This window comes from Vanacampus margaritifer, chromosome 14 (assembly GCF_051991255.1).
Source record: "Vanacampus margaritifer isolate UIUO_Vmar chromosome 14, RoL_Vmar_1.0, whole genome shotgun sequence".
NCBI lineage: Eukaryota > Metazoa > Chordata > Actinopteri > Syngnathiformes > Syngnathidae > Vanacampus > Vanacampus margaritifer.
This window is the reverse complement of record NC_135445.1, coordinates 10292901-10311397: the sequence shown is the minus strand read 5'-3', so window position 1 is coordinate 10311397 and position 18497 is coordinate 10292901. Positions and strand designations below refer to the sequence as shown.

Below are 18497 nucleotides of genomic sequence, written 5' to 3'. Positions count from 1 at the left end.
CTTGTTTGTAGCCCTAATTTGAAACCCTAAGCTTGTTGCGAAAACCAGAATAGAGAACATGAATGTTGAATAAAATGTAAATATTTGCTATGAAATAATACACAAATAAATGAACTGTATTGAAATATACAAAAATATATAAAAACTAAATAATAATAATAAAAAATATATAAAAAATATAATTCATGTAATATTTATATATAGATATATAGTAAGTTGTCTTACAATGATACATTCATTCATCGTATTCAGGTTGGCAGCTAGCTAGGCGACGACTTCCTGTTAGCAGCTAATTGGTAATCACTTAATTGCTCGTGCTGCGTTTACTTCTGCTGAAGGTCAGCACAGCAACCTAGGGGCTACTTAAGTATGGAAAAGTATGGGGGGCTGGGGCTTGTCCAAAAATGACACACGTGGATGATAAATTTGCCCTTAATTCGTAAATCATCACAAACAAACTGTATATAGTCAGTAAGCTAGCAGCTAGCGCACATATACATGTATTTATATACCCAAGGTTAAAGCATGATGTCAGTCCAACCCTGCGATTAAAACGCAGCCGTGGTTACAACTACTCTACTGGCATATATATGGTAATTTATTTAGGATTTAGGACAGGATAGGGGAATTCCACTATTTTGTTTTCTAAATGGTAAAAATGCCTTTGTTTAGAGCGTCAGTTCTCCAAATGTCTCTGTCTAATCCCGACCGCGTTCTTTCACACACATTCGAACGCAAAGCAAATTGTCTTCTCAGAGAATTTTCCACAGTAAAGTGAGCTGCCAAAATGTAACGTTTGCACTACAAAAATCAGAACGAGCACTTAGAGGAAACAAAGTAAATTTAGCCCCCGCATAATAGACATAATTAAGAGTAGAATAGAATTACGTGGTTTCCTCTCCATTCTAGTTGGCTCTGTATGTATTCAAGTCTGCCAGCCTTTGTTTCTGTGAAGACTTTAGTAGCACCAAAAAATCCTCTGGATCAGCTTCATAATTCACACAAGGAAAAATATTGAATAGTTGGCTATGTGACTCATCAGTCTGACAACCCCCCCCCCCAAACTGCAATATATGATTACGATTGCTATGCTCATGACACCCAGTTTTACTGTATGCCCCATTACATTCTCATGTCGCAATCATTTAGTAGGATATGGTACATAAAGTGTGAAAGCTAGTGAGTGCTGCTTATAAATCGGTGTGGCCCCAGTTAAGCTCCAACAGCATTTTATTTGATATATATGTATCTATGACCTATGTATTAGTCAAGCCCCCCCCCAAAAAAATCCTCCAGCTGTCCCTGACCATAACATGGCTGACACCTTTGTTAGCGTAAACTAATATTTTATATATTATTAGACAACAAATCTATAATCTATATTGTTAATGTGTTATTTTAATGTGCCTTCATTTACTTCGATTTGCCCTGAATTTGCCAGTTGGAAGTTAGAAACTCAACTTGGACTTCAGAGATAAATAATTTCCAATGTGCAGTTTTTTAGCATTTTAGCTAGTTTAGTTTTTAGCCTGTGCCCGTCTAAATGGTTCCTGTCGTCTTGATTTTGATATTCTAACCGCCCAATGGCATGGTTGACACCCCCCCCCCCCCCCACCCACTGGCAGATGGGGCAGCTAGAACTGACCCATGAATTCTGCCTAGCAACAAGTAGACTTGAAACAGGAGCAAGAACGAGGACAATTCTGTTGATCGGATGCTGTGCCTGCTACTGTTGGGAACCAAATTTACTTGAGCTGCAAGTTTTAATGAATGAATGAAAAACAAAACTTCGGCTTCATTTCGGTTGGTGGTTAGCCTTAATTTAATTAACGTATTTAATTGTTTATTTATTTCTATAGTGTCTGCAGTGATCATGTTTAAATGATAATAATCCGACTTATGATTTACTGACTTGTTTACGCCACACTTGTTGCTGTTGAATTTTGTGGATTGTTGTAGTCGACGTCGTTCAGCCCTATTTTATATATAAAGTGAACTCTCAAAGCGTCTACACGCACCCGCTAATCACCACTTGTGGATGCAGTGACACATCAGAGTTACGCTCTATCTGGTTGGCGTTGAAGCACAAGTTTTATTTTTGTACATGCTCTTAGCTTGAAATCACTCAACCTCAATTCCCCCCCCCCCCACCCTCCCGGCACATTCTGTCCAGCCATTAGCCGTCCTGCTCTCTTCCTGCTTCTCATTCCACATCCCGCCTTCCCTGGCTCTACTGCTGACTGGCCTCTCCTGGGAGCGTGCCTGCTTTGATTTGGAGCTCAGGTCCGAGCTCAGAAACCAAAGCTAAAACAAACACACGAACTTGGCCGCCACCTCTGCACATGCACACGCCCGCACACACACCTGGAAACATAGCACCGATTACCCCTGTCTGTCTGCAGTTTGGAATGAAAGTTGGATGGTGTGTATTTGTGAAAGGCAAATTTGAATTTCCATGCCTTAATTGTGTGTATTTTATTTTTTTTAGATAATTAGATTCTTTGGACAAATGAAATTATGTTCAGCTTGTATCAGAATGATGGGAAGAAAAAGAAAGAAAAGCTCATGATCCAAAGCATACCACATCATGTGGCAAACATGGTGGCGGCCATCTTACGTTGCCACTCACTTAAATTGAATACAGTGATTCTCTGTGGTGTTTTCATGTTCTTTTCTGTCTCGACGGGGAAAATGCTCACCCTCTAAAAATAATAGCCTGAGTCATTTTTTTTGCAATTTATTAATTTTTTTTGCCTAAATCATCTCCTCATAATGGAAATGGTTCCGTTTTTTGTGTTTCCTGAAAAATCTGACAAAATAACTTCGGCAATTATTTTAAGAAGGTGTCGATATCGGTAAAATTACCGAATGAACAATACTGAGCTCTCCAGAAGAAAAAAAAAGAAGGTGTCGATATGCGTGTATGCAAGTCTGTTCGTTTGATGTAAAATATTGTACACAAGCAGAGGTAAACAAAATATGGCGACGCAGAACTGTCTACTTTATTAGTGTGGTGAGTGACATGAATACGTCTTTTATTGACTGTAGAAAATGAAACGCGCAAATGACCTCTATTTACATAATGACGTTTTCCGCGTGCCGCTGTTACGGTTAGAAAAAGTATGTGGAAGTAACTCTGCCCACTGTAATGTCTGTAATTCCTCAAAGCCATATTTTTTTGTCAAGTCTCTTCAATTAAAGCAGAAAGTCCGCCCTTCATTCACTAGTGATTGCTAGAGTTCAAATCCATTTCGCCGGCCTATAAAAGCACGTCTGGGCCGAGTTGTACGCGATGATTATCGCGATGCTAAAACAACAAATCAAAGACTTTTGCACAGTACTGTATGTGCACGTTCATTTGTTCTGGTTCTGATTTAGCCCCCTGTATGTCACCCCCCCCCCCCCCTTTTCTCCTTGCACATGTGTGCGGCGAGGGTCTACATAAAGGCTTCTTTATTCAGCCCTGACAGCGAGAGGAAATCAGCTTTAGAAGCAAAAACAGAGGGAGCGAGAGCGCGATGGAGACCACAGGGCCGCACATCTGGAGTTATTACAAGGCCGCCTCCTCCTCCTCCCGCTTGCCAACAAAACGCAGACATTCCTGCCCGGGCCTCCGCTCTCATCCACACCTCCTCCTTCCATCCCTTCAGCATGCAAATCCTCATGCACAGATAGAGTAGACTGGATGGAGATGATGGAGAAAGTTTACAACAGAACGAACGGCCTTCACTTCCTGTTCACCTTTGAACTTCCACTTTCTCCCTGGAAGCCGGCGACGGCGGAGAGGGAGGTGTTGATGGATGAAAAAGGGAGGGGTAAGGGGGGGTGGTTAAGACAAATCAGAGGGAGGGTGCAAAGGACGTAGAAAGGGACAGAGAATGAGGGGGGGGGGGGGAATGAAAGGGGAGCTCCTCCTCTTTCTCTCTCCCTATCTCCTCTCTCTCTCCCGCTCGCCCATTTTCCTCCTTCTGTCTCCTGGAGGGGAAACTTGTTGGTGGTCAGTCCTTTGCCACGTCAAGCCTCCAGCAAGGTGGACCCTCGTTCTCTCTCGCTCCGCTCTCTCTCTCTTTTTTTTTTTTTTTGGACTTTGGAAAGGCAAACAATGGGGAAAGTTTTCTGTTCCAGGTTTAACCAGAAGATGAGGAGCCAAGAAAAAAATGGGACAAGAAGATACGAAGAAGAGATGCTCCAACTACAGGTAATCACTTTTCCGACGAAGAAGAGCGGAGTTTTGAGATGGGAACTCATCACCATGAGTTGAAATCTTGCTTGCTAACTTTAGACGAGCTTTCAACGTGTTTTCCCCTGCACAGATGTATGGAATGCGCCTCACAGCGGGATGCTGGGGAGAGAACGTCGTAGAATCTGCCAATCAGCAGCTATCACCTCCGTCTCACCCCCCACCCGCTCCCCCCCACCACATCCAATGTACCCCTCATGGGCTCGGGTGAGTAAAAGCATGCGGTCCACTTTTTTTTTTTTTTTCAGGAAAAAATCACCCAAAATAAATCAATCCAGCATCCTTCAAAGCCCGGCCCGCCCGCCCAGTGTTCAGACTACCTGTTCAGGAAGTAGTGGTTGTACAGTAGTCTGCACATTGGTTAGGCTGGCCCGGGGAAGCACGGGACCAGAATTACCACTTCAGAACCATCCTCAGTCCGACTGAGGAAGAGGAAGAATCCATTTGAGTAGTTCTGAATCGACCACAAAATCCTTTAAGAAACTACCCAGAGATGGTCCTGTTAATTTCTAAACACAATGTACTGTATTGATGTTTGTGATGTCAATCAAATAACATGTTCAACTTGTAAAAAAAACAAAAAACAGAAATAAAGATGCTTTCCATTCAGAACTGTTATTTGATTTTTTTTTTTAAAGCGTCTCATGAGAATCTACGTTTTCATCACGTCATAAGTTTAGAGTTAGAATTATGTTTTAGAATAAAATAATTACTTTAATAAAATAATTAAATTAATTTAATAAATGTGTTTCTTACATTTTCAAACTTTTGTGAGTCATAAAATTCTTTGAAAGAAGGTTTATACTTTTATAACTTTTGAATTAGACTTTAAAATGCTAAATAAATGTTTGCTAAACTTTCAAAATGTACGAAACCCCAATTTTAAAATGTGAACTATATATATATATATATACACAGTATATATATATATATATATATATATATATATATATATATATATATATATATATATATATATATATATGAAATATAATGTTTTTTGTTTGGGTGACTTTTATTTTAAAATAAGCAAAAATATGTTCATACAAAACAGTTTTTTAAAAAACACCCCTGATTGCCATTTTTTGGGGTTGCTCGTAAAATACTTGAAAATGCAAATAAATGGCTACAAAACATTTTATTTATTTATTTGTTTATTTACTTTTTTAACTTTTAAAATCCTCAGTATAGTCCCCAAGTCATTACAAACTTTTTATTTGATTTTTTTCCCCCATCATAATTATTGTTATCTCATTATAATGATGTCATTATGATATATATAGTTTCACAAGCAGCATATATTAATCTTCTCTTCTTTTCTTTTTTTACCGAAAATAATTCCAAAAGGGTTAAAAAACATGAAGTAGATTTAAATTTAGGTGAGGACGGAAGCCAGGAAAGTCTCACCCATGCAATATATAAATAGACAAACCCAAAGCGACCAACACATGCAATTATATCTCCACCTCAAATGACCACGTTATGTGCAGAGAGCACACTCTATCATTGTCTTGTTCACTTTATGTTTATTTTTACTAGAACTCCCCTCATCCCGAAAACAAATAAATCGTTATAGTTTTTTTTTTTTTTTTGCAGGTGAGGTCACGTTGCACTCGATTCCACTGTATATACCCCAAAGAGGGCGCGGTGTGTGTGGTGGGGGTCAGTTGGCCTTTACACAATGTTTTGAGTTCCCCCTCAAAGACACAAAAACAATGCAAACACGGGGAGCAGCATCAAAAACCACAAACCAGCAGGCCTGTTTCCATTTAAAGCCCTGGTGCGCGGTCGCGCACACACACACACACACACACACACACACACACACACACACACACACACACACACACACACACACACACACACACACACACACACACAAACACACACAAACACACACAGACGCACTTTAAAGAAGGCATGTGAGTGTGATGTAAGCCCACCCTCTCTCCCTTAAGATGTTTACTGCTGGGATCACTTGGTAAGTCTGGCTTTTTGGCGGCTTTACAGCACTATCAGGGAAGCCCAGTCTCACACACACACACACACACACACACACACACACACACACACACACACACACGCACACACACACACACGCACGCACACACACACACACATGCGCAACACACACGGAATCCGATAGGGTGAAAAAACACTCATTTGCATGTCCCCGCAAAAAGAAATGTCCACGCGATGAAAAGTGGGATGTCAAGGGACATGCAGCAAAATGGAGTAGGAATTCACAAACACAAAATCGCACGATGAATTAATAAACAACTGACATTTGTTACACATTGTTTTTCTTTTAACTAATAAATAACATGTTGCGAAATACCAAGCCTAACCACCGACAAATTATAGCTTTTTGGGGAGATAAATTAGCTAATCAAGCTAATTAACCAATCTAATCCAGTACATTCTTCAATCCCCCCCCCCCCACAAATGAATAAGGACACTTAACTAAAAAAAAAGAAAAGAAAATATTACAGCTCCAACATATGAGAAGACTTAGACATGTAAAAAAAAAAAAAACTTAAAACCACATTAACAGTCCAAGGGTGTCAAACTCATTTTTGTCACGGGCTACGGTAGTTAAGGCTTCCCTCAGATGGTCATAATGACGATTAAACCTAATCAATTTTTATTAGTTTAATCGTCACATTGCATCGTTACACAACAAATTGATTACTTGTTTTGAAATCACAATCCAAGGATAATAGTTTGTTCGATTAATGTTCAAGTTACTTTTTCAAGGTAGCTTAAAAAAAAAAATAATAATAATAATAAAAAAAAATTTAATAAAAAAAATAAAAATAATAATTAATTAATTAATTTCAGTGTTATTATTTATTACACATGATGATTTGAAATGTTGGTCAAGATTTGAGCAAGAATCATGGAAATTCATTCACACACGATTTGCTTCCGCGGGCCACATAAAATGGTGTGGCAAGCCGGATTTGGCCCCCGGGCCTTGAGTTTGGCACCTGTGGATTAGACTGCATTTTGGATTAATTTAATTAAATTGAACCTTATTGAGGGGAAGGGGTTTTGTGTGTCCCTGTTATCCTCGGAGCTGAGTTGTCGGGGGCTTTGTGACACCCAACAGGTCAGAAGTAAGGGACGGGAAAAGCTCACCCGTCCACACATGAACTAAGATGATCTTTAATAGTGCGCAGGGAACCCATTCCGCTCTAATTCATCTGAGAAACTGATGACGTGCTCCAACGGGTGTTGCTGTTTTGGTTAGCAACAGAATTCAGCAGGGCTTATCATTTATTGTAACTTCTATGAACAGGGAAATCCATATTGGGTGAGGCAAATATTGTAGATTGGGGGCCGCTACATGCACTTTTTGAGGAAATGCAGTGTGAAACTTTAGAGGTTTGGATTTTCATGCTGCTGTCAACCATCTTTGTTAAAAAAAAAAAAAAAAAGGTAACACTTTCTAACAACTATCAGATTTTCATGCTGCTGTCAACCATCTTTGTTAAAAAAAAAAAGGTAACACTTTCTAACAACTATCAGTTATAACTAGTTAATAGATCATTAGTAAACTGTTAATGAGTTATTTACTAACAGTTAATGAGGAAGAGTTGCAACTTAAGAATAATGTTCCGATAACATACATTAACTATTAACTGATACTCAACAAATCACTAGTAATGTACTAATAGATTGTTTATGCTCTATTACTCATTTAGTAGGTATAGATATAAATCATTAACTATAACTCATTACCTAACCTTATTAATGACATATTAACTATATACACGCATCATTATAAATCCTTAGCAAACTGTTAACAAATAACACGTTGTTAATGATTCATTAATTACAAATGATTTTTTAAACTAGTTACAACAGATTGTTAGTATCAAGTGTTACCAAAAAACAAAACATCAGCTACGACGACAAAACAAATCCTTTCCCATCAAGACAACAGAGCGTTCCACTCAATTCACGCCGGAGCTGGATAGTGTGAACAAATGTATTAACGCGAACAAATGAATACTCGTGCTGGAAGTCTATAAAATCACAGTCATGTGGCTCTTTTATGCTCATTTCTTTTTTGTTTCCAGCTATCTTATTCTTTTCTTCATCTTCTCCCTCTACACCGAGACGTCTGATTCAAAGAATCGGCATGTCCTGTGGGTAATATGGACCAGGAGTCTTTTTTTGAATCACACACACGCACACACACACACAGTAATAACAATATCCAAGCCAATATGCAGTGCCAGGATGTTTTGGTTAGTGTGTGCGCTGCCATGCCAGACTACAGTGAGGGTTTTCCCCATGACAAGAGGCCAAGCAATAAAAGTGTGTGAGTTGCACAAAACCATGTTGTGTTGCATCTTTCTCCCACGCCAGCAATGATGCGTGCATGTTTGACGTGATTCTAAATGTAAATTAACTTTTTAAATGATTGTTCTCATGATGAATTTTGTTTGTTTATTTTATGACACTGAAGCCACATGTTGACTTGAGGTCTCTCTGCACCTCCGCATTTAAATAAATACACACAACAAGGGAGGGAGCTCAATGTATAATGTGTACAAAGTGGAGGGAAAAAAAAAAGGGAAAAAAAAGTATCGTGTCCGCATCAACCTTTCGCACCCCCCCCTACCCCCCTCGCCATTACCTTTCACATGGTCTTAGTTACGTGTACGGTACCGGCTAACAAAAGACAGAAACTCACAACCTCACGTCCTGTCCAACTAGCAGCCTCTTTGAAATGAAGTATGTTTATTAGAAGCAGATTACGTGTGTGTGTGTGAGCGTGTGTGTGTGAGCGCGTGTGTGTGTGTGTAATTGGGAGCAGGGAAGGGCAAGAGGAGCTGGGGTTGGGGAGTCGGGCTCTGGTATGCACATGTGGGTGCCAGCTTTTGGCGTCTGACATGTTGGGGGGTCCTGACTCTTTCGTCTCTCTCTCCATCCCTCTCTCACACACACACACACACACGCACACACACACACACACACACACACACACACACAAACACACATATGAGCGGCTGCGGCTACATCCAGGAGACAGCGAGACTGCGTGGCTCGCTCTGAAGAGTTCCACAAAGCATCATGGGACCTTTCTTTGACCAGTCGGCCCAGTAACAAAATGTGTTGGCTCAAACGTGTTCAAAAACCGCTGAACTTGACTAAAAAAAAAAAGCCACGGAGCGAAAGCTGGAATGAACTTTTGGAGCACAACGTGGAAAAGAAAAAAAAAATGAGTTTGACTGCTGGAAGAAATTAATGTAACAGAAATGTTCCTTTTGGCTCAGGTTGGGGTGAAAACTACTGCACATTTATTTAATTTCCCTCACGGGATGAATAAAGTATCTACCTACCTACCTACATACAAACTAATCTTTTTTCAGGTGATGTAGACATACAAATATTATATATTACAAAGACATTGTATTATTTAGAAATATATACCAAATTAATGTAGCACTCCTCAAAAATATTGTGAAAATGATCAATAAAATGACAAATTTATTGTAATGTGCGGTTCAATACACTATGTGTCCCATAGAGGGTAATAATGAGTAGTGCAAATGGTGTATTTTGCACAATATGGACCCAGCTTTGAATAAAATAAAATAATAAATTAAAAAAATACATAAAATAAATAAATAATGAAAGTAAATAATAAAATAAGGATTTAACACTTAAAAAAAAAAATCATTTGGCAATACAGTATTGGCATCAACTTTAATATTTGCCATATAGTTTTACATAATGAACGCACACTTATAGCTTATTTGTTGCGATGACTGAAGAACAGCACAAACGCAGGAATAAATATGAATATAAAATCAAATTTAGACTAACTACTAGGGGTGAGAATCCTTACCTGTCTCACGACTCGATTCGATTCCGATTTTTGGGTCTCCGATTCGATTCAGAATCGATTTTCGTTTCGGAACGATTTTGGATTAAAAATGATTTGATTGTCAATGACTTCTGCTTCAATTTATAGATGTGCAAAGAATCGGCATGATCTACTACAGTCTGACTCGCTAATGCTAATTAGCGCGCTGATCACGACACTTTTATCACTCAAAAGAACGTCAATTCATACAAAACGCTTCAGGAATGTATACAGAGAAGCATCTTAACATTACGCACCGGCATATGCTTTTCCTACGCTGCAAAAAAACAACAACTTTTATCGGAATAACTTGATCGTGACTTTTTCCTTCTACTCTCTAACGTGGCTACAACTCGCGGGGAACCACACTGCCTCCAAGTGGCCAAATCATGTACAACATGAACAGCTCTCCCAATAAAGTTATTTATCAAACTTTACAATGTATGCTCCGTTTCCTCATCAATATCTTGAAACGTTACTCTGGAGTTACTCTTCAAGAAAAAAATTTAAAAAATCATGTATGACTGAATGTGACACTCATTTTTAGAAACAATATATTATATTATTCATATATTTACTAAGCTTTCTGTGTGCATATGTGAATGTTTTATTTTTTGCAAATACTATTTACATAATAAAGTGTGTGAGCGGGTGGAAAAAAAAAGTCACCTCGTCATCCTTGTACCAGGACAGCGACTCGGCGGTGAGGACAAACCAGTACTCCTTGGCTCCGCCCTTCATGATGCCAATGTTGTTGATCGTCAGCCATCCCTTTCGGATCACCTGGGCAACGGACAGACAGGACACGCAACGGGATTATTGGCGACGTACAAGCGCTGATGTCACACTTGCGCTCACCAGCCGCAACATTAGGTACATCAGCAAGAAGTGAATCAAAAATACTGCCTTTGTCAAGAAAATAATGCCCAGAAATCTGAGAATTATTATCATTGTAAATGCAGCACTTTTGATCGATCTTTTGTGTGGCTAATTAATTGGCCCTCTATACACTGTTGTGGTACAACAATAATATCTGCCTCTATTGAAAACACACAGTACGTGATGTGCGACTTCATTTACCTTGAACCGATCGTTAACTCCTCTCTCCGGCTGGATGAGAACGTGGAGAGAACGTTACAACTCAAAGCCAACGAGGGCTCTTTATCAAAGAGGCCAAACGCATAGATACAAATATTTGTTATAGATACAGTGCGCATTGTTGGTCAAAAGCCTGCATGTCATAGCGAGCTGCTGGGACAGCAAGCATTAGCGGGTGGGTGGGGGGTGGGGGATACTTGTCCAAATGCCCTTTTCAGACCATGCAGTATTTCATTCTTTAAGTGCAAAAATGATGAGCATAAAAACAAAAAAGAAAGATAGAAAGAAAACAGCCAAAATGATCCAAGTAAATGTATACAACGACATTTAGATATTTTTTTCTGTCTGCATCTGAGATGTCCTATTTTGTTGGTGGTCTTTGAATGCACCTCATGCACAGGCGGAAGTAAAGGTGAAAGTACAGTATGTACGGTATGTATTTACTAAACTATACTAATGTGTGTAGATTTCTATTCTTGAGTCTCAAATGAAGGCGGCTCGTTTGTGTTGACTAATTGTTGACATGTTTATGTGACATGGGTTCATTAATTGTATGTATTTTCCAAGCGTGGTGTTGATACTTTATGAGCCTCTCTGTTTTTAGGAGCTTTGCCGCCATCGTGTGGTATCTATATGTAATTCCAACACCACTTTGGTGTTGACGTTAATTAATCGTGTATTTTCAGTATTCACCTTCACTGCACGGTGGAATCGCTAGTCTCAACAACAACAAAAAAACGGCCGAAATTGTCACACCGCGAAAGACATCAAATGTTACACATCACAGATTTAATTCTACTTTTTTTTTTAGCTGCACTTATTCCGAGAGAAATAGCAGCAAAGGTGTGAGAGGAAAAAAGAATAAAATAAAAATAATATGCAGACTTGACAATCAAAGCATAATTATTGTACGGTTTTTACATTTTATGTTGGTTTACTTGGCTTTACCCAAGAAATTAAAGAATGAAGGAGAATTTCCTAACACTTTACAAAGTCAAGAATGTTTTTTTGTTTTACGTTTTCACATCAACAGTGGTTACTTCATTTAAACACTTGCTTGACAAGAAATGCTCAAATGTTCAATCTTAACACGTTTCCTGTGGAGTTTTTTATGGTTTCGCGATGGCGACAGTATGACGCTGAAACAAATGATTTCAGTTGCCAATATTTCCTGTGGGAAAAGTTGTTTTGAAAACCATACAAATCGAAGGCCCCGTAGCGCTCTGGAACAACCTTGTGGTTTTGAAAAATGCACATTTCTGACCACCAAACACTTTCAAATGTTTACTTACACAAGGCCACTTTTAATGAGGCCAAAAGACAAATGATTACCCATGTAGTAAACACTCATAATGTGGGTGGAGGGAAAGGGGGGGCGGGGTTTAGAAAGTCAAGCTAAGATGGAGAACAGAAGCAGTCGGGGGGTCTTTACGGGCCAACTACATCCACGTGTAAACAGGAAGCACAGATCACCACTTTGTTTACTGCACGTCTAACCTTTGCCCCCCCAGCACCCCAACCTGGGTGGTTGCTATGACGACTGTCAAACACTGACAGCACAGTTCAGGGTGGGGGGAGAGTTGGGTGGCAGTATTTACAAAAGGGAAGCAAGGAGGGGTGGGCTTTCTTTATGCGCTATATAAGCAGGTTTTAGTGTATTGATCATCCTTTAATAGAAATGTGTGAGCGTGTGAAATAATGCACATATACAAATAATAAGGGAAAAGGAAGCAGCCGAGGGGTTTTCCACCACAGCCCGAATATTGGCGTAGGCAACGTATTTCGCACACACAATGCTAGACTGCGCCACATCTACAATAAGACATACAGTATATCCATTTTCACAGAAATTCATTCAGGCGTGCACGGTAGCCACTCACCATGATCTCGTCCTGAAGCAGCACACAAGCCACAGATAGAAGAGGAGGAGTTTAAGGGGAAATCACATGAAAGAAAAATACAACACAATTGGAGCGCTCAGAAGAGCAGAAGAATAAAAAAATATAGAGAAAGATGACATCAAAAGTAGAATGCAAGTCATGCAAAAGCAGAATCATGATGTGTGCTTTCCCTATTTGCATGTTTCCAGACGTTCGGACGAAATTTTATTCAGTGTTTACATTTTTGTGATTAATGTGGATAAACATACTTAGGGGAATTTGATGGTAAATTTGATCACGACCATTTTTCAGTAGACTAATGATCAAGTGGCCAAAATCCTGATACTAAAACGCCAAATTGATGAATACGGTTTCAAAGCTTATTATTATCACCTGATTCCCAGCCGCCTTCTTCTTGCTCATCTGGCTGATCCTCTGCTGGGCACTGCATAGGACATACCAACGTTAATTGGCACGCGGGCACGACGACGGAGAGAGGCCACCTTGCTCGAAAAGACGACGATGACTCACTTGGCGAAGCCGATGAAGTCTTCATGGTTGGTGTTCATGTAGGACAACTCGATGTCGATCAGCAGGAGCACCTAAGCAACGAGGGCATTGACGTTGTTCAGCACACCATTGTAAAATTCATTAATTAAATGCACTGCAATATGGTTTTGTCATAATTATTTTGTGTTATATTCACTTGCCATTTACTGAACCGTTTTTTATGTAAAAACAAAAAAAAATTTAAATACATTTATTTTTACTTTTTACCTTTTTAGGTAAAACAAATGATGAATAAAAAAAACAAACTATTATTATTATTTTTTGCAAACCCCCCAAAAATTCTTCAAAAAAAAGACTGATAAACATTCAATATGTTTTATATAAAAAGTTGAAAATGAACTAAAAAAATAAACGGAAAATTGACAAATTAAAAAAACTGAAAAAAATTAAGTGAATATGACAATTTGTTGGTGCTGAACTGTGATGCAGCAACTACAGTTTTAAGTTGTAATATCACCATTCACCACTAGATGGCAGACATGGCTTAGTTGTGCTTACACTAGGCCTCATATTGTTCTATATTAAAATATGAGTAGGCCTAATAATTTCGGGCAGATTTGAAATAAATAGAACCTCAATAATATTAAAATTTTGAGTGAGTTGATTTTTTTTTTATGTGCAAAATGAGCTCTTGCACTTAATGTTGGTTTGCTGTTCAGCAGTTTTGTGCCGTCTTTAATTGGTCATTTTTATGCAAGAGAGACCTTTTCACTGCACAGTATATGTTTTTTTTTTGTTATCCGCATCAAACCCTTTGTTGTTGGGTTAGTATAGTCTGGTTAGGAAGTGAATCATTATATGTGACCCCCCGAGTAGGACTGATGAAAAATATTGGCCCTCTCCAGCATTTTAATGCCTATTCCTAGGTGGCATAGAGGATAATAATAATTCTTATTTTCAAGTTTAATGTTTGTGCCAAGGTGATGCTTAAGATATATACATACAAAAAATATATTGATAACATGTGATCAATCATTTATAACAAGCTAAAATGTAACAGCAAAAATGTTTTGGAGCAAGTAATCTGACAATAACTTCTCAATCTAACATCAATTATTTTGAGACAAAACGGCTCTAAAACATTCAAAATGACTGGACTTAAATAATAATAATAATAATAATAATAATAATAACAACTAATTTTAATGAATTTTGTGGTCTATTTAAATGAACAATAAATATCCAGAATATGATTAATTGCACTTTTCTGTTATGTTACCTGGTTTTTGGTGCGGCCCTCTCTGTCTCTGATGTGCTGAGTGACGATTCTCTCCATCTCTTCTCTCAGCATCGGGTACTGGGCCAGCTACAAGCACATAGCACATTGGTTCGGATGCACATGCACACAAATGCATACACACTCAACCACATCACACAGTTCCACTACAAGCACGACAAAAAACAATGCACGAAGAGAAGCGTTCTGGGTTGAGAGAAAGGTTTATCGCAGACTGGGCGCTAGTCCACTTTTTGGGTGATTTTAGGTGTAAAAAAAAAATAAAAAATCACAAAATTAGAGGACAACAAAGGAATAGTGCAAAGTCTGTGATATTGCCACACAAATGCAGGCTCAACAATGTTCCTGGCAGAGGAGTGTCTCTTTCCCAGCACACTGAGGGGCTTTTTCCATGAGCTCATTGCAAAGCCACAATGACACACGCACACTGGCAGGCCTCCACTGTTACACAGACACTAAAGCAAAAGGGAAAAATGACTTTTTTTTTTTTTTTTAGTTGCATGACACAATGCATCTTGAAGTTGAATGGGAATGATCAGACCTCTTTTTCACCTCCCAAGTCGTGGTGTTTTGGTGCGTAGCTATACAAGCGAGTGAATCACTAAACTTAAAAAACAACAATGTAGTAAATTCTAATTTCCACAATAAAAGACAACAAAATGGCCTTTATAGAGTAAATTTTGCCTTTTGTTTGCCAGTCAAGTCAACTTGGTGAGCAAAAAGAGTTTTCTGATTTGCTAGCAAATCATTAAGACACACATTGCGACATGAAGAGAGGCAAATTGGTTTGTGTCAGTGTAGAAAAGTTTTGTTTCACTGTCACGAGCAAGGCCGCATGCAGGGATGCAAAAATGTGCAATGCAAAAAGGAGCAAAGAGGAGGGGACTGAGGGCGGGGGGGGGGCGGGGGTGTGAGGACGACTTCAAACTGACCCCTTTGTGGATTTTCCCAAGCACTGTATATCATAATACAGTCTATCTTTAAACACAGTAAATCTATGCAAGTGGAAATCAAGATAACAGCATGACACAGAGGAGAAATCCAAAGGAGGTCACGCTCTCGTTCGGGCAAGAAGACAGGATGGAAGACAAATAAAAGCAGGTAGAAACAAACAACCCCAAAAAATCAAGATGGTGGAAGGAAGGAAGTTGAGTGGAACTACATGGGTCAGTCACGCCACTTTAAGTTAATAAAGAGATACTGGAAAAACACGGATACAAGATGAAGAGATTTGGCATGGTAAGGTCAGAAATAAAATGACTTAACATGCAGATTTAGTTGAAATAAAGGAATTAAACTATCAAAAGAAGGCCAACAAAGACAAAACAAAAAGTTAAAAAAATTGTGTATTTAAACGGCCACATGGGTAAAGTCTTGAGTAAGGAGAGACCGATTACGGCTGGCAGTTGGGGGTATATTTAAGTAATAATACGAAAACGAAAAAGCATTAGCATGCTACTGATAAATAGCCTTTTAAATTTCAGTGCAACCTCCTGTTCCTGTTTCCACACATTGACATATGTATACACATCATACAAGAATAATATTGCCACAAAACAGACAATTGTGTTTGGCATTTTTAAAACTAATGACAACGTACACAGCCAATGCTTGCACTTGCTGATCTACATCAAGAAATCAAGTTAGTTGGGCACATTATTAGCAAGAAACGAGGTTCTCGAAAACTAAAGAAACAACTAAAATTAAAATTGAAAAAAAATTTTTTTTTCCGCTAATAAAATAAAATAAAAATGAAAGTGTTTAAAAAACAAGAAGACAAACATGAAACTCTACATTTATAAAAATAATACCAGCTATAATTCTGGCAAAAAAATCCTATTTTTTTCTTCTGTCAATTTCATACATGAGCTTTCGAGGCTTATTTTATATTCATAAACATATTAAACACTAACTATAATGAAAAATCCATATTTATTATAACTCTAGTAAGCAAATTCTCACAATGTCAGGATATTGAACATTAGCTTTTTTTTTTGTTATTTATTTGTTTTAGTCAGTATTCTTATTGTTATTAATTTCACATCCCCCATTTTTTTTTTCTAGCATCAACCAGGTTAATCGTAGCCTCATGTTTCAGTAAAATAAATTAAATTGTAAAACAAAACGTCTTAAAATCAATAATTCGAGCGAAAAAGCCCAGCCATCGGTCTGCCCCACCTGCACAACTTTACAAATTGAAACTTTTTTTTTTTTTACCTTTTGACTACACTTTTGTATGGTGAAGATGAGCTCGCTCAGAACCATGTCTATACACTTCAGTGTGGGCTCCTTCAGTTTTTGGATCTGCTTTTTCACTATTGCCTCAAAAGCCAGGTCAGGGGTGAATAGACCCGTCCTGTAGGGGTAGGCAGGCGGCACGGGAGACAACATTCATATCAAAGAAATAAAATGAGGCGGGAAAGGAAATGGAGAAGCAAAAAAATCAAAAAGAGGAGGGAAGAGGGTAGAAAAAAGACGGATGGGAGGTCACGTATTCCAAATGAAAAAGACAAGGAGAGGTGAGTGGGAAGATAAAACAGCACAGAAGGAAGAAAATGAAAGTGAGACATTTGTTTTTTTTTTCTCTCCTCGGGACGAGACGGGAGAAAGAGCGAGACCGCAGCCGTGCAAGCCGCCTCCCCTGACCCCTCCCTTTTCCACGCGCTGTATCCCAAAAATAACACGGAGCATCCCAGTAGAGGCCTTCAGGTTCCTTTTGGAAGGCGGCTGTCACGGTGGAGTTGAAATTTGGCCACACATGCTTTTTTTGTTTTGTTTTTTTAACAACCATCATGGTTCTTTTATGCTACAGGTGCACGGCTGCGGTCTCACGCACACACACACACGCACAAGTCTGGACGCTGAGGTCATCCAATATGGCTGCCAGTTCAGGAAAGGGAAGTAGTGGACATTTTCTCTTCAACTATGCCGCAATTCCACACGAGGAAATGTTTACAATGTTTTGAGAGTGGTCCAACATTCAGATTAATAAATAAAAATATGAGCTGCTAACAACAGTATAGATGCATAAAAATAGTTTTGCCTTCTGTTGTCTAGAATAATTTTGTATATAAGACATAATGGAAATTGAATATAACCATTGTAGGGCCATATTGTCGATATTTTAAATCATGAAGTTTAAAAATAAGCTAATATTTATAACTAGCTAATAACTATAACTGCTGTATAGTAAAACAATAAAGGCAAATACATATATTTAATTTTTGATTATGTATGTTGGGTAACTATTTCTGTGACTGGTGTAAAGCCTGTGCATGGCCTATCTCTGATTATGTTTGTAATTTCGCAAGGGGCCAGCGGATCTGCGAGAGGGAGGTCTGCACCACTGTGGGAGTGGACACAGTCGACTAAAAAAAACCTCCACTGTAAATAAACTTTCCCTAACCTGGCAGCCATACATTCACCACAACTCAGCCTCCATACTTTTGTTTTTGTTTTTAAATCCCCAGCAGCACAACTCTCTACCACAACACAGCCTGCCCAACAAAACGCAACCGCATAAGACGAGGCAGGTGCACCGCAGCCCACCCCAGACCCCTCACTGTCCAAAAACAACCCAAGGAGACTGGA

At 38.8% G+C, this 18497-nt stretch overlaps 1 protein-coding gene across 9 annotated transcripts in view; it reads right to left on the bottom strand.

Moving 5' to 3' along the window:
• Positions 1 to 18497, bottom strand: part of dnm1a (dynamin 1a) — a 46280-nt gene that overhangs the window by 12240 nt on the left and 15543 nt on the right. For 3 of the 9 annotated variants that reach the window (XM_077542835.1, XM_077542833.1, XM_077542840.1), the window contains exons 11-16: positions 14889 to 14975; positions 13631 to 13701; positions 13493 to 13544; positions 13100 to 13111; positions 11202 to 11231; positions 10791 to 10904 (exon numbers count right to left, since the gene is read on the bottom strand). In XM_077542835.1, coding sequence (XP_077398961.1) covers positions 10791 to 10904; positions 11202 to 11231; positions 13100 to 13111; positions 13493 to 13544; positions 13631 to 13701; positions 14889 to 14975 — 366 coding nt within the window. Of the gene's footprint in view, positions 1 to 10790; positions 10905 to 11201; positions 11232 to 13099; positions 13112 to 13492; positions 13545 to 13630; positions 13702 to 14888; positions 14976 to 17123; positions 17263 to 18497 lie in introns of all 9 variants that reach the window. The other 6 variants (XM_077542834.1, XM_077542841.1, XM_077542839.1 and 3 more) reach the window with 3 other exon arrangements.